Genomic DNA, 20,971 nt, shown 5'->3' with positions numbered 1-20,971 from the left:
GATTGCAATAGCGATTAAGCACGCAGTCTCACTGCGAAGATATGCTAATGAATGCAACCACAATGCCATACGCAGCCTAACATAAGGACTCCCCCCTTTACTTCACACACATCCATAATACTTAGCAAGTCTGTAAAACCATCGGTAACATCAAGTACAATCGCAGCCTCACACACGCTTGCACAAGCTCTGACCTTACTCAGGAATTGCTATCCTCATCGCACGCAGTGAGAGCACAAGCTGCGTATGGCATCGCAGTGGCTAATTTATGCACGCCCCTGTAACAGCGTTCAAACGCACTGGCACGCCTGCGTTTCGCCGCCCCCGTAGCCACCCCCAAATGGTACTTCCTGTCAATCACTCTGTGATGGGTCTGTGTTGTCACTGCGATCGCAGTCTTGCAGTGGAGTGTTTACGCAGTGTAATGTATATGCGTGCGCAGAAAGCAACAATCGGCCGATGTGAACGATTAATCTCGGCAAAGCCTTGCGGAATATAAATACCTGCTAATATATACATAAATAATGTGTGTGGGTGACGCATAAACAAATTAATTATATTTTTGGAATGTGAACAGCCCGTTAATGGCTCAGCAGTGAAGGGGTTAAAGCTAGCCTTCTGGAATGTTCTGATTCCTGCATGCTTGAGTTGATACTGTGTAACAAACAATGCAACTGACACAACAGCGGAATGTGTGTATGCCATATTGTACTTACTGTATCTAGGCTGGCAGTATGAATCGTACATTGCCAGACTGATACATTAAATCCTGCATGCATGATTGCTGCTGATGGTGCTCTCTAGTGCAGGGTCTGCCCCTGTAATAATCAATGTATTGCCCAGCAGCTATAGCATGTGGTTAATTTATTAACCTCAGTACAGTCTCTGGCACCTTACAAGGAAGTTCTTGAGGAAATAGTTAAGCTCCCTGTCCAAATATGCTTCTTTCACGTTGCACGCTGGGAAATGTAGTTTTTTCCCCCTCAAACCACCAAATATCTCTCTCTGTGTATAGCACCACCCCAACATAAACCTGGATCTAACAGCATATTCATATTGCATTCCAAATGTCCTGCCATAAAACGTGATCTTATGTACAAATTGAGCAGTGCATGGGGGAACCGGGCTATATTCTTTCAAATAAAAGTACTGCAAATCCCAGAAGCCTTTGCAGCTACCAAGATTGCAGTTTGCAGGTTGCTCTGAGCAGCTGATGAAAAGGGAAAGCAGGAAAAAAATAATAGCAGCAGCTCTATGGCAGAAAAAACAACACACCTGGTCCCCGGGCTGCAGTAATTATAATGTGTGTATTATTAATGAAGTGCTGAGATCATGGCTGTGGAAGGTGAGTGCTCATGGCTATTATATTATCATATTGGTACTGTATCACCTGAAAGCTGCATGCACTGTGAAAGCACCAGTGATCTTTGTTTATTTGCATGATGTGTGATAACAGTGTGATACAGTGTAACAGCTGTAGATTGCAAGTTCTGGTCAGCAGCCAATCACCTCTCTGCAGTATGACATCATTGGGGCTGCACTTACAGGTGGGACAGGTGGCTGAATGCATTGGGAGCTCTTTGGACACCTAGTCTGCAATTGGCTCCTTTATTATAAGTGTAAGATAAAAAAGGATACAAGCTACAGCTGTCTCTGTTATATAATGTCATCAGGGGTGACTGCTGCCCTTATCTGCAGCTTTATATACATTATTGTTTATTGGAAATCCCTGTTTCGCAGGACAGGTTGGCAGAATAGAGACCTGGACAGTAGTTATAGGGGCCAATATTTGTACCAAAGGAGATTTATGCTTAAGGGCCACGTAGATGTTCTTTGTGAAATGAAATGTATCTCAGCGTGCTTAAACTAAATTAATAAAATGCTATTTTGATTATTTCCGAATACCCCTATTTGTGTTATGTTTATGGATGATTGTATCTGTCTGAGGTTTCTTTTTTTCCCTCTAACTTCCTGTCGCCGGATTACATGCAATGGTCACCGAATCGCTTCCCCCAATGAAATCCATTAGCAAAGTTTGATAAGGACATGTAATTCAATTAGAAGCGAAAAATGTCAGTTTCCGCGATACTTTTTCGCCGATGATGTCATTTTCGCCGGTTTCAGCTTACCCCGTATTCAATTATACCAACTTTTCGCTGATGCGAAAAGTTTGCGCCTTGTAACCAGCGGAAAAGTTTCGCCTGTGAATACCTGGCGGGGAAAAAAGTGCAGAATTGGGGTTTTGGGGTGCAAACTTGCGGCAACCCCCCTTGACGCTAACTGCGTCAAAAAACACAAAAAAACCCCACAAAGGACACCCCAAAAAAACAACTTTGAAAAAATCAAAAGTGGGGGTCAAAATAAAAAACTAGCGAAATAGCCTTTGGGGGGGGCTGCAAGTATGGGGGAGGTGTATTTTGGAATACAGGTACTGGCTGAAGGTGTGTTTTTGGCACTTTTTAATGCTTGACTTTAGCAACTTTAAAATATGCTTGCACCCATTTTCATGTACCCCAAATTTGATGTGAATACTTATTTCCCCCCCAAAAAAGTGGCTAAATGCTATTCTTCACCCCTGTCCCGAAGACGCTAAATAGCGCCTATTGAGACCATTCAAAGACCCCCAGATACCTTCAGCAGGGCTAATCGGGGTTACCCATAGTGAACTACCATGTCAGAATATCTTTTGGGGGGTGTCAGGCTGATTTCCCCAAAAATGGCATTACTTTTTGCCTGTTTGTGTTTCGCCGGGTCCCGTTTTCACCGATTTCAAATTGAACACGGGGATACGCGGGGACGTGCCTAATACTTTCTCGTACCTGAAACCAGCAATGACGGCGAAAAGTCCGGCAACGGACTTTTGGCTTCTAATTGAATACGGGCCTATGTTGGTGAATTGCAAGTACTGCAAACATTTATTAAGCTGGGACTATAGAAATAAGCAATGAGGGATGCAGCTCAGAGGCACATCTATAATAGGTGCAAGATGTTAAGGTGGCCCCACGCCCGATACCCTCCACCCAGAACAGACTGTCATGTAATGTAGAGCTGGGCCCTCCTTACACCTGCTGTCGGCAGGTATGATGACGCTGGCTCTTGCATACAGAAGTAGGGCTGTACAATGCGTGCGCATTAGGACGTACATACAGTCGCATTAGCAGTCATAGATGTCTTGCAGTACAATCGCTAAACTTCATGGTATGATGGGCGTGTAGTGATGTAGCTGTAAAGTCTATCAGCAGATCCCACACTGTTCCAGATTTGTCCCGGGCAGTGTCGGAGGGCACCCTTGGCTATACCCTCTACTTCAATACGTTATCTTCTAATGCGATAAGGCCCACCTTAAAGATTAGCATTAAATATAGCAAAGAGTTAATTTATCCCCCTGGGTGAGCTGTATCAAAGAAGAAAATGATATCTGCAGTGGTCTGCTATGATGTGGCCAGATGCATCCAACTCTTTAACTTTCCAGAGCTTGTGTCCGCTAGCTAATGACATCATTGGATGGCGTTGGCTGTAGAAACTTATGGGCTTCTTTGCGCACAAAAAAAAAAATCTATGGAGAGGGATCCCAAGGATCCCACTCCATTAAGGGCAGGTTGTGCATGCGCAAACCAGTGGCCGCGCATGCACATTTGGATCCCTTGGTTATAAACCCGAAAGTCTATACGTGGCTGTGACAGCTCTATATTGGGTCAGCTGTCCTGGCATGAAGGTTTTCCTGCATACCGGCAATTAAAAAATTTGGGTATGCAGACAAAGAGGGGGATGTGAGTATATGTGATATATTTGATGGCATGGGCTCAGATAGTAGACGCCACAATGCAGACATGGACAGATGGTCGCCACTGAACATGTTGACACTGATGCATAAATGCGCATTATGGTAAAACTCGCTCTTTGCGGCAATAATAGCAGCAGCGTTAGACTGTGAATCAGTCACTCAATGTATTCAATAAATCATTATTAAAAGCAAAATAGATGTGAAAATTTGTAAGCATTGCACATTGCAAAATAATACAACAACCATAGAAATCGGTTGTGTCTGAGAATAATCCCATGGGTAAGGACATTAGCACCATAACTGAGGTTCCATCCACAGGAGCTTCATTGCTGCATCCCTATATGACGAGGCGCAAACTTCAACCATGCCAGATCCTCGCTGGGGGATGCAAAGAGCTATCCGTATCTCACCAAGATTGGCAACAAAGAACAACTTCTGATTAACCTCAGTACATTGAGTGCGCTATTTACGCTATTGATTGCGCTATTGATCTCTGTAGAAAGTCAGAATAAAGTAACGACTGTGCATTGCTGTAGGATTGCTGTTTGGATTCTCTTCCCAAATCCAATATAAAGATTACAAGCTTTGGGCCTGATTGAGAGCCGCTCGTAAGCGGCCGCTCGTTCGCTCCGAGCGATGTTTGCCCAACTGCGCATGCGTACAGATTGTTATACGCATGCGCGAACCAGTCAGTGCGGCCGAAATTCGTTTGTTCGCTAAATAGCGAATGCCTGGTATTTTGAGTGACAGGAGGAGGCGTATGTGGGTGGTAACAGGGGAAGGTGCTTGAAAACGGGGAGTGGAGATCCGAACGCAGGCGTGCTTAAAGGTCAAAACGGGCGTTTTAAGGGTGTGCATAATTAAAACAGCAGCGTCATTGACCACGTCACTGGGTTATTTTATAGTCAGAACTGCTCGCAAGATTGTGGTAGCAAAAACCAACCACAAGAATAGCGAGCAGTTCATACGCTGGTCGATGTACTCGATTAATGTAATAAATAGCGGACATGACGTAGGATGCGAGTGGCCAGGGGGCGTATTTTTCCAAAAAACGACCGCAAGTTGTGTTCGCTCGTTCAAACCTAGAGGCGTGAACAGACCGCAAAGAGCGAATGGTTGATTTGAATAGCCACCCCTATTTTCTACACGAGCGAGCGCTAATTGCGTCCGGCTCTGAATCAGGCCCTTTATGCGGAGTTGGACGTACAAGGCGTAAATCCGTAATTTGTGCTATTCATGCCAAATAAGGCAAGCTGCGCATTTATTCATATGATTCTTGTTACGGTCGCGCGACCATGGTATGAGAAGGGGAACTCTGCATGGGTGTAAACTACAGATGTCACCTCATACGACTAGCCTCAATACGTCATGCAGCGCGAGACACCTGACGTGAGTGATCCACCATTTCCTGTGTGACTGCTTACGCCGAACATCTTTTTATCTAGAAAGTGCATCTTAGTAAGGAGACTGCGCTGATTAGTTTGATATGCGACACTTGTATATCTGTGCGCGGCTGGGTCTGTAAATGAAGCACGATGCAACTTGGTGTGAAAAAAAAAAAAAAAAGATCAGCAGCCGCTACAACGTAGCACTTTGTATATAGATTCAGACTCATTCATACACACATATATACAAGTGTCGCATATCAAACTAATCTGCGGAGTCTTCTGGTGCGTCGCCGTGGCATAGCATTGCTACTAAGGGCTGGATTCAATTAGACTCGAAAAGCCATAATTGCCGAAAAAGTTTCGCCATTTGCATCTTCTCTCCAAATTCAATTCCAGGACGTTTTCGCCTAAACCGAAACTCAATGCACTGAAACAGGCAGAAAGGTTTCTCCAATGAATGGCAGGCGGAGAAAGTGCAAAATCTCTATTTTAGGGTGCATATGTGGGGAATTGATTCAGAGCCCTTTGGACACTCCCACAAAGGACAAATCAGCAAAAAAAAAACTCAGAACACCCCAAAAAAGACATTGTCATTTTTGGGGAGAAAAATAAAAAAGTGGGGGGACAAGGATAAAAACTAGCGAAATAGGTTTCTTGGAGGCATGGGCGTATCTATAGTGGGTGCATGGTGTGCAGGGCACACGGGCCCCTGGGTCCAGGGGGCCCCGCACCGCACACCCTGCACCCATAGTATTACTTACCTCTCCGGAGTCCCACGTCGGTGCAGGGGTCCGGCACTGTAAAAACGACTGGAAAATGGCCGCCGCGGCCATTTTCCCGGTGACCAGCGCATACTCTATAGACTTTGGGCTCACTCTAGTGTCCAGAGTCTATAGAGGCACAAAAATATGCTGGCACCCATTTTCAAGTACCCCAAATTTGACTGGACTATTTATTGTAACCAAAAAATACTGTTTTCTATCGTTCGTCACCACTTTTACAAATATGCTTATATGCTTCTAGAAGGCATTAAACACTACTTAAGCACACAAAGTATACGTTTATTAGGGCTAATAGTACACATCTGTAATGATTTCCAGTGTCAGTGCGTCTTATTTTGGGGTATAGACTGATTCCCCCAATGTATTCAGTACTTTCGGCCTATTATGCATTCGCCTATCTGTGTTTTCGCCTGTTCTGTAGTTGAATAGGGCGAAACGCTGGGACTCGCATGCCGCAAATTCGCGTCCAAACAGGCGAATGCGGCGGAAAGTACAATAGGCGAAAAGTCTCTGACTTTTCACGGCTAATTGAATACGGGCCTATGACGCATTTTCAGGCGAAAAAGATGCAGTGCAAAGCAGAACCGCCTGGGGCCTGAAGGGGCGAGAGGGGCTGCTTGGCCTGTTAGCAGCAATAGTGTGTGAGGACACATCTGTATTCTCCAAAGTCCTTATGTAGCTTCTGAACCTTTTGTTGCTGAATCGTGCTGCAGGCTAAGGGCAAAAATGAGCATCTTTTCCTTTCACCTCTTCATTGTCTTGCTAAATAAGGACATCTCCTATCTGTCATGATTTTGGTGGACCAGTCCAGATTAGCAGTCCATGGAAGGGGCGGATCTTATATGAAAGTGGGTGGGGTTTTTGACCAAAATGTGCAGTTCTGCCCATATTGGAGCGTTGTTAGGGTGGATCGGGGGCAGAGATTATTTTGCCCGGGTGTTGCATTTCTAAAATTGGGATTTATGACCAGGGGCAGGATGCATGACCATTTGCATCATACTTTACTACGATCAGGACCTTATACAGAGTCGGTCGCGAGCGCCGATGCGCTCGTAACCTACTCAATAGTAAGGCCTGGGCATGCGCAGCGTCCGCACTGCGCGTGCGCAAGCCCCGGAGCTACAGATAAACTCACTACCAAGGGGGAGGCTCCATCAGAGCAGGAAGCTCCCTGGGGCTTACAAGTGCCGAGACCCAACCTTAGGGTCTGGTCATAAGCCCCGATGGTCGCACTGGTGAGCACCATCGCGACCATCACCTGGTCATTCGTTAAGCTGTGGGTGGTAACCCACAGCTTAACAATCGACAAGGAGGCGGCCGTTCAGGATGCAAGCGGCCGCCCTGATTCCGTGCGACCGCTTGCATCTAATGACCGCCTCTGAATGAGGTCCTCAGTTCCCGCCTTCCGGGAGGGAGCTGATTGTCGGCTAACAGCAGGGGGCGTGCCCGGCCATGACATCACATTTGGGGGTTGAGCCAGGGGTTGAGCCGTGTGATCGCGTCATCGTGGCCCCACCCCCTCTTCACAATGCCGTTATTTTCGGCATTGTGAAGCAGGGGGTGGGGCCACGATGGCGCGATTCAGCGCGAATCGCGTCACCGGGCCCCCCCGCTGTGGGGGTTTTGAGGCTTGCCTGCCTTTCCGGGGGGCCGGGAGCGGCACCTGAAAATCATGAGGCTCCCGGCCAAATCGGGAGGGTAGGCAAGCCTGATTTGCATGCAGTGCATCCCGCCACTCATCGCACGCATGCCGCCATTAATTACGTCGGTATGCAAGAGGAAAAACGCAAAGGACAGCTCTCTCGATAAGAGTTGTCATTTGCAAGAAAGGGACTTACGGGTCTATGACCCAGAAGTCCCTCTGGCATCTTTCTACGCAGGCGTCGAAGGTCGCACGTACCGCAGGAGGCGCTGGGAGGGATCCGATTCCATAGGCTTCTGCTGCATCCAAGCACATTCCGGGCATATGAGAAATGTGGTTTGACCGCATTTCTGACATTGGTGCATCCCGCCCCTGGTCTGCGTTAGTGCATTTCTTAAATCATATTCAATGGAAGACAGATGCAGCCAGTTACGCCTCAGTGATGATCAGTGGCGGATTTTACCATTGCACACCAGGACCCGGCCGGCCTGACCAGCAGCAGCTGTACCCCCTCATGCAAGACAGTAGGAGCGGCTGCTGGTGATGACCATAGTGCCTAGAGAATTAAAAGGACTGAATATCGGTGCAGCTCACAAAATAGTGGTTCCAGCCAGAATGTCAACATTCAGAATGTTGGCATTATGTTGATATGTAAAATGTCGACATTCACTAATGTCGCAATGTTTAAAATGTTGATCGTACATTTTTGTGTTATGTTTAGGGTTAGCCTAAAATTTACAAATCAACTGTACAGTGTGTCAACATTCTGGTGTAGACAAATGACGACTTGTCAACACAGACATTAGGTCGGCATGTAACATTTAGACTGTCGACAAACAGAAACTGTCGACATTCTGAATGTCGACTTCTCACACCACACCATAAAACTTGTTATTACGGCTCAGCTGGATTCACAGTTGCAGTCCTCGTGGCACTACCCAGAAAGAGTTCCTGGAGGGCGAGATCCCAGGGGCAACTGCGGGGGGACGTCGCCAATGATTGCATCATCACGGCTCAGCCCAGGTCCCTTTAGAAGTGGACATGATGCAGAAGTGTGTGTAGTCTCCAGGTGTATTGGTAGACCTGCAAGAATTTCATGTGTCTCACAATTACTCCAAGAGGTATGCACCGATTTGGCCCAGGGTTAATAGTCACCTGCTGTGCTCACCGATCTGAGGATGTAGGGGAAATACACAGTCTAAAAAATAACAAGCACAGCTAAAACACAAACCGGTATTGCAGGTCCTCTATAACAACAAGCCTTTCCACCCGTATAACGTTTCACTGAGTTTTCCCGTATTATCAATGAACAGGCCCCTCGCACTGTGTTACTCAGTATTACATGTGCTACAGTCGAACGCACAACCGTCATTAATGGCAAAATTCCTGGTCATTTCCCGGTCAGAGAGAACCGGCTGCGCTCTGAGTTTCCGTCATAGAGCATATGCATGGTGTGGCGTATGTGCATTTTGCTGAAAATCACTAGATGCATCATACTTGCCAACATTGACGGGCACCTTTCCGGGAGCAGCTGGAGGGGACCTGCTGCTCTCATCCTCTGGGGGCGGGGCCAGACTATAGACTTAATTAGGCCCGCCCCTTTTACAGACACCCCCTCCGCGATTCATGGGTCTGTGAGGAGGGGGCAGGGCTAAATGATGCGATTTGCGCCATTTAGCCTCGCCCTTTCCCTACGGACCCTAAAATTCCACTTAAGATCTCCCCATCATGCCCACTTCACTAGCACAGCACTAGGTGACAGGGAGAGGGTGACAACAGGGAGAGGGTGACAGGGTGATGACAGGGAGAGGGTAATGACGGGGCGGGATGTACTAACCTTGCAAAGTACATCCCGCCATGCTTCGCATTCCTACTGCTCGCATATGTACTAATATATGCGATCAGTAGCGCAAAGGACAGCTCTTCCGATAAGAGCTGTCCTTTGCGATGTGCGCTGTGCTGTGGGCTTCCGGGTTTATGCCCCAGGAGTCCATTGACGCGGGGCATGCTGGGAGGGATCAGATCGGATCCCTCATAGCAGTGTGATGCGGTAGAAGCCCATAGACAGGGAGAGGGTGACAGCACTAGGTGACAGGACGAGGGTGACGACAGGGAGAGGGTGACAGGAAGAGGGTGACGCCAGGACACAGTGAAAGCTGTGGGTGACAGGGCAAGAATGACCAATGGGTGACAGGGACAGGGTGACGACCAGTGCATGACAAATACAAAGTAATTCAATTGACTTACTTGGGTCCAGAACTCCTAACCCTGGAAGTACTTAATGCCGGGGACGGTCATAAGATCGTGACGTCAGATACCCGGCGTCCAAGCGGTAGCACAGCCTGAGAGAGAGAGGAAGCTGGGGTTGGAGGGGAGGAGCTGAGAAGAGGGGAGAGCGAGGCCCCTCCTCCCCCTCCAGCCAGGCAAAGGTAAGCTGTGTCACTCTGGGGGGGAGGAGCTGATGGGAGGAGAAGAGAGTGGCCACTCCTCTCCCTCCGGCCATCCTGGCCTGTCATTAATCAACTTGTGGGCCGGTGTTCAGGTAGCGGCTGTGGCTGGCTGCGCAGTGACATAAAAGGAGTCGGTGTGACTTGTAATTTATTTCCGGCATCTTTGGGGGACAGCGGCGAGACTCTGCCACCCTTACAACTTGGCACCATACGCGACTGCATACCTGGCGTAATGGGCCGGCCGGCCCTGGGTGCTGGCGGTGTCAGCAGTGCAGGGGTGCCAGCGGTGTCGGCAGTGCAGGAGGTCTCAGCCTGACATAAGGACGAGCACTTCCCCTTACTCACATCCGTATACTTGGCCAACATAGAGAATTCGGTAACATCGAGTAACATCGGACCCATAGGCACAGTTAATGAAGACCTTACTCGGGAATTTCTTACCTCTGCGCACGCTATGAGGCCCCAGGTGGCCTCTGGTGTCGCAGTGGCTAATTTATGCACGCCCATGCAACGCCGTTAAAACGCACTGGCACGCCTGCGTTCACCCGACCACCCCCCATTACTGTGGCACTTCTTATCAATCACTCTTCCCTGGTTCTGTGTATCCTCTGTGATTGCTGTCCTGATCGCAATGGCTAGTTTGCACATAAGCAGTACGCAATAATCGGCCGATTGCGTGCGTATAAGCAACTGCGATCCTTGCTGAATCGGGTCCTAAATACGGCATTTTTGCACCAGGTGCAGGTGGCATTCTGAGGCTTCTGACAAGAAAAATAACCCTAGCGTAAGCTCCACTGGGGCAGGGGCCGATGTCAATGACAGAAATATATGTGCTATATAAATAATATATTTACACGTGGGCCCACCACTCACTTGTTTTACCTCTGCCCTAACTGGACTTCCAGTACTCTGGTTTCTGCAGATAGTGACCGGAGCAACCAGTAGCCCAGGGAATGCTCCACGCACCCTTTTGCCGATGCGTGGCTACGCCGCAGCCTTCCCCACACCGGGTGTCACCACGTGGAGGGACGCCACTGCTTTACATACCCTAGTTATCATGGCTCAGCACTTAACCCCCACAATGCGGCAGGTCCGATGCTTCACCACAAAAAGAAACAAAAAACATAGGCAAACGCGAAAGAGGTAAAAATGGAGAGATAGTAACCACGCTCACTTTGATAAATGCATGTGTCTGATTTTCTTTTTTATGAAAGATTGCCTTCATCAGAATTAAGCACCACGCAGATTGAAATTGAGGCATATCTCTGCAATATCTCATTAAGGGCGGGATGTACTAAGGTTGCAGTGACCATTTTGCCAGTCACTGCAACCTTACTAATCGCATATGTACTAACATATGCGATTAGTATTGCAAAGGACCGCTCTTGTGATAAGGGCTGCCCTTTACGATGCAGCTGTTGCCGGGTGACTGAGTCTCCGTGGAACTCCGCCCCCTCCGAGCCTTGGGAGCTTCCTGCTTGGTCACCTGTGCTGGAAGTCCCGGGCTCCTCCTCCTCCTACCTGCACCCGGAAGATTAGGAGGAGAAGGAGGCGGGGGACCCAGGAGGAGAACGGGCTGGCGACCAGGAGACTAAGGTGAGTGGGAGCCAGTGTTGGCGACTGCGAGGCATCGGGTGCGGGATGTGGTAAGAAGCCTAGGGTAACGCCAGGTTCTTTTGGCGTTACCCTCTGCACCGATAATAGGGTGGCCGGGGCTTAGTACATACAAAAATGCGGTAAAAAAAAATTTTTGGTGTTTTTACCGCATTTTTCTTTTAGTACATCCCGGCCTAGCACTCATTAAGCCTGAAGCTGCGTTAGCAGTGGAACGGTATATTGCCTTGGAGGAGTTAACCCCAGTTACTTCATGCTTACATTGACTTGTTTAACACAGAGTTTTGATGGCCTCCGAGCAGAATGGTACGCCAAGCATTACATACAGTCAGGTGCATAAATATTGGGACATTGACAACATTTTTATATTTTGGCCTTTATTCACCACCACAATGGCTTTGAAATGAAACAAACAAGATGTGCTTTAACTGCAGACTTTCAGATTTAATTTGAGGGTAATTACATCCAAATCAGGTGAACGGTGTAGGAATTACAACGGTTTCTATTTAACGGTGTAGGAATTACAACGGTTTACACTTTTTAAATTGCCAAAAGTAATGGGACAAAGTAAACAATCCTAAATCTAACTTTCACTTTTTAATACTTTGTTGCAAATCCTTTGCAGGCAATTACAGCCTGAAGTATGGAATGCATAGACATCACCAGAAGCTGTGTTTCATCCCTGGTGATGCTCTGCCAGGCCTCTACTGCAAATGTCTTCAGTTCCTGCTTGTTCTTGGGGCATTTTCCCTTCAGTTTTGTCTTCATCAAGTGAAATGTATGCTCAATCGGATTCAGGTCAGGGGATTGACTTGGCCATTGCATAACATTCCACTTTTTATCCTTAAAAAACTCTTTGGTTGCTTTTGCAGTATGCTTCGGGTCATTGTCCATCTGCACTGTGAAGCGCCGTCCAATGAGTTCTGAAGCATTTGACTGAATATGAGCATATAATATTGCCCAAAACACTTCAGAATTCATTCTGCTGCTTTTGTCAGCAGTCACATCATCAATAAATACAAGGGAACCAGTTCCATTGGCAGCCATACATGCCCATGCTATGACACTACCACCACCATGCTTCACTGATGAGGTGGTATGTTTTGGATCATGAACAGTTCCTTTCCTTCCCCATACTCTCTCTTCCCATCACTCTGGTACAAGTTGATCTTTGTCTCATCTGTCAATAGGATGTTGTTCCAGAACTGTAATGGCTTTTTTAGATGTTGTTTGGCAAACTCTAATCTGGTCTTCCTGTTTTTGTGGCTCACCAATGGTTTACATCTTGTGGCGAACCCTCTATATTCACTCTTGTGAAGTCTTATCTTGATTGTTGACTTTGACACATATACACCTACCTCCTGGAGAGTGTTCTTGATTTGGCCAACTGTTGTGAAGGGGTTTTTCTTTACCAGGGAAATAATTCTTCTGCCATCCACCACAGTTGTTTTCCGTGGTCTTCCGGGTCTTTTGGTGTTGCTGAGCTCTCCGGTGCGTTCTTTCTTTTTAAGAATGTTCCAAACAGTTGATTTGGCCATGCCTAATGTTTTTGCTATCTCTCTGATGGGTTTGTTTTGATTTTTCAGCCTAATGATGGCTTGCTTCACTGATAGTGACAGCTCTTTGGACCTTTTACCTGCTTAATTGATAATGAAATAACGAGGGAATAGCCCACACCTGTCCATGAAATAGCTTTTGAGTTGATAGTCCCATTACTTTTGGCCCCTTAAAAAGTGGGAGGCACATATAGAAATCGTTGTAATTCCTACACCGTTCACCTGATTTGGATGTAATTGCCCTCAAATTAAATCTGAAAGTCTGCAGTTAAAGCACATCTTGTTTGTTTCATTTCAAAGCCATTGTGGTGGTGAATAGAGGCCAAAATATGAAAATTCTGTCAATGTCCCAATATTTATGCACCTGACTGTATCTATTATCAGGTCTTTCATAAAGGGGACTCTCAATGAGCAAGAATCTTGATATTAAAACTAGACTAAGAGGGGTATTCAATATGAAACGTAAACTTCGCTGTCGAAGTTTAAGTTTCATATCGGAGCTTTTACCTGCGTTAAAGTATCGGGCGCGTGCCCGCTTATCCCTGTATTCAATATGAAACTAACGAAAACGGGAGCCTGCGAAGTGGGATTTGCGTAAAGTTACGAAATTTTCCTTAAAAAAATTGTAGGACCCCCCTAAACTTGTAAAAACATGGGGGATCACTATGGGTACCCCCGTTTTAGCCTTTAAATGAAAGTCGGGGATTTAAATAGCCGCAGCAGGTGTTTTTTCCCGACATTGAAGAAGTGATGCAGAAGAGCACTTAGGTTATTTTTTTCGTTTTTTTAAGTGGTCCCATCAAATTTGGGGTACATGAAAATGGGTACTAGGCATATTTTGCTGTCCCTAAAGTAAGTTTTTAAAAATTCTGCAATTGTGCAGCTGCCGCTATAATTCTATTCTTCAAAACACCTGCCGCATACTTGCAGAATAGCCCTGAACCTATTTCCCTATTGTTAAACAATTTTTTCCCATTTTTTTTTTTTTTTCACCCCAATTTTAAAATTAAATTTTTTGGGGTGTCCCTATTTTTTTTTTTTTTACTTTTTTTGACACAGTTCTTTTTTAAATGTCATTCCCAGGGATGCAGGCTATTTTTATTTAAGCCTGCACCCTAAACCCCAATTCTGCACTTTTTTTCGACACCTATTCAATGGTGAAAAGTTATCCCCGTTTTTTATCAAAGACTTTTCGAACCTGCGAAAAGTCTTTGAAATTGAATACGGTGTAAAACTAAAACCTGCGATAATGTTGTCATAGGTGCGATATTAACGCAAAAACAGAGTTTTCGCTCCCATATTGAATACCCCTATAAACATTTAAAAATGATTAATGTGGGCACAAAAATTCTGGCCAGAATTCTTGCAGTCAGACTGAAGGCAGTAATTCTTTCTGTAATGCTCAGGAATCAGGCTGGCTTTATGTCTGGGAGGTCCACAGCGTTTAATATATAAAGATATATTTTGCAGTTTCTAACTGAAGTCAATAACATGAATAAAGGTTACAGGGCCTAATTCAGACTTGTACACTAATGCAAACGCATTTGCTATTTTTGCCGCTTTGCAATTGCTAAAATATGCTAATGCATCAGCCGGGGAAATTTGTATTGAGACACCCACCGGATCCCTCGCAGCCGCCCACAACTGCGCACACAAACGCAGCATTGGATGCAGATCCGGGAAACATCAACTCCTCAACTGAGTTTATGATCGCTCAGAATTGCGGCGGTACGCGAGACGCTGGAGCATTGATCTCTGCATGCGCAATCACAGACGCTGGCTAGTACACGCCCAGGAAATGGCCCATCTGATACGGCCGCATTTTGTCCGGAACTCCCTGTAACAACCCACAAAACGGTCTCTTCCCGTCAATCGATTGCGAATGAATCCTCGCAGCGAGCGCAAATCATTCGCCGCGCTTGCGCAGACCACTGACAATAGCTCAACGTCATGAAAATCGGCACAGCGTTCAACTCTGAATCCGGACCACAGTGTGGTAACTCCATTGGGCCCAGCTAAACCTTGGCTACTACTAGGTGGTAGTGGATCTCTAAGGTGCCTATTTATCAAGCAATTATTAAGGGCAAAATTAAGTATCCCTAAACTGTACCAAGATAGAAAGCTTTCCTGTCACCTGCCCTCACATCAGCGTCCCTATAGTTTTCCATGAGGACGGTATGTAATAAGATTCGCACAGTGTAACACTTGTGTGGGCAGGTGTGGGCTAACCCCATCTTCAGATGACCTTAACCCATTTGTTACCTTCAGTGGGGCAACCCTGGCGTAGAGAGATCTTACGATCCCTCAGCAGTATCCTGGAGCTGTTTGCATACGTGATCACTCTACTTCTAAGTGATTGCTAACTTCAGCGCACGCAATGAGGCCTCAGGCTGTGTAGGGCATCGCAGTGGATAATTTACGCACGTCCATTCAACGGCGTTCAAACGCACTGGCACACTTGCATTTCTGCCCCCCCCCGTCACCACCCACAAACTGCGCTGGGTCTGCGTAGTCACTGCGATCACAGTCCCGACGATCGCAGTGGCCGGTACGCACACTGCGATGCATGCACAGTACGCAACAGGCCCTTAGATTGGTCCATTCCAAGGAAAAAAAGATTCTTTATTACCGCAATATATGGCGCTAAAGATTGTTACGTTTTTGGGTGCTGGCAGAATTTTTTTCAATAAATATGCCCCTTAGAGACAATACTCATTAATTGAGGGATGTTTGTATTGCGCCTGAACTGTAGTCAAATTTTTTTATCCTGAGTGGTTGAGATTTTTGCTTGCTGTGTACACAGACTGAGCTGGCAGTTATTAGGGACATAACGCTCATCTGCGTTCCCAGCACCCATCTGCTGCTGGACAGCGCAGAAGCCACATGGGCGACTATTTCTATAGTAACACCCTTGTAGGGACCTTGAGATTAATAAACCTTATAAAGACGAAGTAAATCACCTTTGTGCGTTAATGTATATGAAATACAGTATGTGTGTTTTACTGAGTTGAAAATGATAAATGAAATAACAATGTTTATTCCAAGTATGTTCATGATATAACCGTCTAACTGTTCCCATCTAGCCATGACTGTTCCACTGTATCGATAGTCACGACTTGTAATAAGTGTGGGCCTAATTCAGAGCCGCCCGCTAGCGCGTTGCCGATGTTCTGTGTACGCGCATGCTTTTTTTCTGCGCGCGAACTACACACTGCGATCGCAACCCACTCGCTCGCCCAGCAAAGGCAGCCCAGGGTACTGAGTGACAGGAGAGGCCGTTTGTGGGTGGTAACAGGGGCAGGACACTAATAACGGGGGTTGGAGATGCGAACGCAGGCGTGCCTGAGTGTTTCAACGCCATTTTAGAGGCATGCATAATTAACAGGCAGCGTCATAGTACACGTCACCTGCCTTTTTTTGACACGGATTTCCTTGCAGTGCTTGCAGTAGGGTAAAGCTACCTCAAGCACTGCTTTCACATCCGATGGTACTCGATGTACCAATGTTTTAATACACTTCCTGGAGATGACGTGTTGCTGGTCGGCGGCTCCAGGGCCGGATTTTCTGCTAGGCATCCTAGGCGCTCGCCTAGGGCCCGGCGGGACCCAAGGGGCCCGTGGACGGGGCCCCTTTGCCCCCAAAAATTACCTGATTACAGCGCTCCCAGAGGAGCACTGAGCGAGTACCACGTGACGTCATGACCTCACGTGGTCCCACCTTCACTCCCAGACAGCCTTCGGGCAGACTGTATCACTGTGATACAGCTGCCTGCGCAGGCGCGCCGCAGCGCTCAGGAGGGTTCCCGGCGCCGACGTCGCTGCGAGACCTGTCCCCCGTTGCCAGTCATCTGCTGCCGCTGTTGGAGCCACCAGGACCAGGTAAGTCTATGTGGGGGGCTGTGATGGAGGGGGTTATGAGGAGAGGCTGTGATGGAGGGGGTTATGAGGAGAGGCTGTGATGGAGGGGGTTATGAGGAGAGGCTGTGATGGAGGAGGCTATGAGGAGAGGCTGTGATGGAGGGGACTATGAGGAGAGGCTGTGATGGAGGGGACTATGAGGAGAGGCTGTGATGGAGGGGGCTATGAGGAGGGGCTGTGATGGAGGGGCTGTAATTGAGCGGGCTATGAGGAGAAGCTGTGATGGAGGGTGCTATGGGGAGGGGCTGTGGTGGAGGGGGCTATGGGGAGGGGCTGTGGTGGCGGGGGCTATGGGGAGGGGCTGTGGTGGACGGGGCTATGGGGAGGGCTGTGAAGAGGGGATATGAGGAGCTCTGATGGAGGGGGCTATGAGGAGTGACTGATGGATTGTGCTGCGATGAGGGGGCTGTGAAAAGGGCAACTGAGATGTGATGGAGGGGCTGTGATGAGAGGGATATGGGGGCTGTGATAAGGGGAGTGAGGGGGCTGTGGTGAGGGGTGCTGTGAGGGTTATGACTAGTATAGGGGGCTGCAGGGGACCTGTGACATCACATCCACGTGACCGGTGCTGAAAGGGGGAGGGGCAAGTATGAGAACGGGGGGCCAAAAGTGTCCCCTCTCGGGCTCGCTACTCTCGCCAAGCTTCGGGGATGGTGGCTCGCTATGCTCGCCACAAATATTTATTCCCCCTCTATGCTCTAGTGGATGGTAACACAGGAGCGGTCCAGCCTCCTGCAGCGGTCACGTGGTTGATACGTTACAGAGGTCCTTTAGCCACATAGGATCTAGCATCAACCGTGCTGTGAGGGGCTGTGAGGAGGGATGCTGGGCTGTGAGGGGCTCCATGGAGGGGAGGGGGAAGGATTGAGTGAGCTAGAATGAAGGTCCGCTGTGAAGAGGGGATATGAGAAGCTGTGATGAAGGTGACTGTAATGAGGGGGATTGAGAGGGGCTGTGATGGAGAGGATATGAGGGTAGTTTGAGGGAGGGGGGCCCCAAACTGGTATCCTGCCTAGGGCCCCATGAGGTCTAAATCCGGATCTGGGCGGCTCTGCCTGTGCAATTGGGCGTACACATACACAAAGAGGCCGCTTGCTAAGACATGATGGGCGTGCTTATGCTTTGGCGAGCGATCACTTCCCGTGGCGTCACTTTGACAAATGTGCATACGCATCCAGTGAACGTACGCAGTTAGCGAACGGATCTGAATCAGGCCCTGTGTCCATCTATGTGCAATGATCTGGTTCCCTATGCACCAACCACTGGCGGGGGTATTTTAGAAGAGGAAACATTGGGGCGTCCTAGCAAATGGCACACATGCAAAGTTGCATCTTTTTATTGCTCTTTGCCAGAGGAGGACGCTCAGAAACCAATCACACACACAAAAGTAAAATAAAACTCTTCTAGTTGCCCCCTTATTCTAACTGTACCCCTAAATAAGGTGCAATAAACCAGTGTTTTGGGGAAAAAGTGTTCTGTGTAAAGTCAAATAAATATTGGGGGCTAGACCACCTCATGTAGCAATAAATAAATATATCTTATTACACTCTTCTTTCTCCAGTACAACAACCACTGACCGTTACAGACACAACTTCTCAAACCTACAGTACATTTTAATAGATATGAAATAGCACATGTTACACCATCTCCTTACTCCACCTGCACAGTGCTATGGCAAGTATCACCTTACCCTGATGCCTCCAGCACCGTCATAAACATACAAGTTGAGGCAAAATAACCAGGATCACATGCCTGGTGTAGGTGGATGCAGTAGTTCCACAGCATGTTAGATCACTACTGGGCTTTATTTATCAACGACTGTGATCATTCACAACGAGTGATAAAACTCGTTGTGTATGATAAGTGGTGCTCCAGCCAATCAGCGGCATAGCTGATAAATAAGGCAGTCCTCACTACGAGTACAGTGGACTTCAAATCAGAAGCTCTCACACCAGAGGTTCCATTAACCATGCACACCATTCTTTCTAACAACATACTATCGATTCCTGCCTGTCTATACCTTCTAATATCCTGCCTATACCTTCTAATAATTCTCGCTATTTAGCGTTATGAGTCGAACAAGAAATAAATGCTTTCAGACTTTGAGTGTGGTTCCAAAGCACAAAAAGTTATTATTCAATATAAAAACAGATGGTTACATGCTGTGATCTAAAGACAATTAGCGCAAATAACTCATACAGACCCAAGGTACAGTTGTTACATACGTACATACGCACGCGCTCTGGACCCAGATACAGGCATCAGTATAGAAACCTCCGTCAACAGCACAGCAAGAAGACTGGCTTCCGAGTTCAGAGAGCCCACATATATACTCTTTACAGGGATAGTCAATACAATAGAACAGTTTGGCATGATTCCATTGGTTCTTCTTCCTGGTCCTTCTGTTACAGAATAGTTCACAGGTCAATTAGAATGGACACAAACCAGCCTCCAACAGCCCTTTGTGTCCTTTTTCCTGCTGCATGCTAATCTAAGCTGATAACATTACAGAGCACATTTTAATGTTTTAACTCTCTATAGTCCATAGTTTGCAGACGCATGTTGTGATCTTCTCACCGATGATACCGGAAATCTGTTGAGACACAGTGGATCAGTACAACACCAGACACGGTTTGCTTACCATGTACTAAACCTTAGATATCAAATAACCTTTATTACACAACATTAATAATTACTGAATAAACCTTGAATATTACACTTTAATGCTAGGGAACCTTTTATGTAAGTGTGCAGTGTGCAAGTATTGGGGTTTTGGGAAAAGACGCTAGTTAGCGTTGTGCGACTATGTGTTTGTGGAGTACACCATGGTACATGTTTTGCAGGGATAATCATTTTATATGTATTAGTGACTGTCTGTATTTATGTGGTGAGGACTTTTAACTTCTTTCTATTGCGTGGGAATCGCACGACACTAAATAATAGCATCGCCGTATGTACTTATAATGGGCGAGATTCACTAAAATGGCGCCGGGCGGCCAGTCGCAAAATGGCGTCTCATTGCCATTCGCAAAATGGCGTAGCGCAGATTTAATTTTAAACCGATCCGATCTCAGCCAATTATCCGGCTTCGACAATACCAGAGCCAGATTCAAAGGGGGGGGGGGGGGCACAGTGCCTCGGCCCCAACACAGCCAGATCATGTCAGGTCGCCCCCACCTCAGCCTCTACTGCCCGGCAGCAGGCTCAGCAGTCAGCACACAGCATAAGCTGACAAACAGGCTAACCGCGGTCACTCTTAGCGAGCAGGACTCTTGGAGTCTGTGAAGAATCTGTTGTTAGTAAGTGCAGCCTGGGGGTGAAAGGGGGGAAGAGAGTGGCACCTCCTGTCACCCTTTGCCTCCCACTTGCTATGGGTAGCTTTGCCAGTTTTCCACTTCTCACTAAAATGCAAAGCCAAGGAGTATTGCTGTGCTCATCCAATGTGCTCCGTAAATGAGGCTCACGTTGTTCCTAGAGGATAGGCTTAATTCTCATGAACATCGCTTTAGCAGACAAAATGGCTTCCCTCAATGTGTGGGCGGCGGTAATGCTTTTCATTAGTACTAAAGCAGATGAGACTACAGCGACACAAACCTGTTTAAAACCATTTGCTAGTGTAATGTAACAAGGCAGCTATTGCCGCTGAGCGTTTTAGCAAGCGATTGCGAATATCATCCCGGTAGTGTCTGTGCAAAGGTTAACTGTAACAGCTCATTAATTTTGCATCTTTTAAATTGAGTTTCTTTCTTTTTGCTCGGCATTGTGGCAAGCAGCACGGCTCAGACGTACTGGCATTGTACAAAATTGTGCCTATGCTGCAGTATTCAAAATGACATCT

At 47.1% G+C, this 20,971-nt stretch overlaps 1 protein-coding gene across 1 annotated transcript in view; it reads left to right on the top strand.

Annotated features, from left to right (window-relative positions):
• The first annotated feature begins 1,182 nt into the window (after nt 1–1,182).
• The window catches only part of SAMD12 (sterile alpha motif domain containing 12), a 413,590-nt gene continuing 393,801 nt past the window's right edge, over nt 1,183–20,971 (top strand). Inside the window, exon 1 of the mRNA XM_088450186.1 lies at nt 1,183–1,345. Within this exon, the coding sequence (XP_088306312.1) occupies nt 1,333–1,345 (13 nt within the window). The 5' untranslated portion in view covers nt 1,183–1,332. The remainder of the gene's footprint in view (nt 1,346–20,971) is intronic.

Source organism: Taudactylus pleione, unplaced genomic scaffold, assembly GCF_031769625.1.
Source record: "Taudactylus pleione unplaced genomic scaffold, aTauple2 ptg000510l, whole genome shotgun sequence".
Classification (NCBI taxonomy): Eukaryota; Metazoa; Chordata; class Amphibia; order Anura; family Myobatrachidae; genus Taudactylus; species Taudactylus pleione.
Note: the sequence above shows the minus strand (reverse complement) of the source record. Positions and strands in the feature narration are given on the sequence as shown.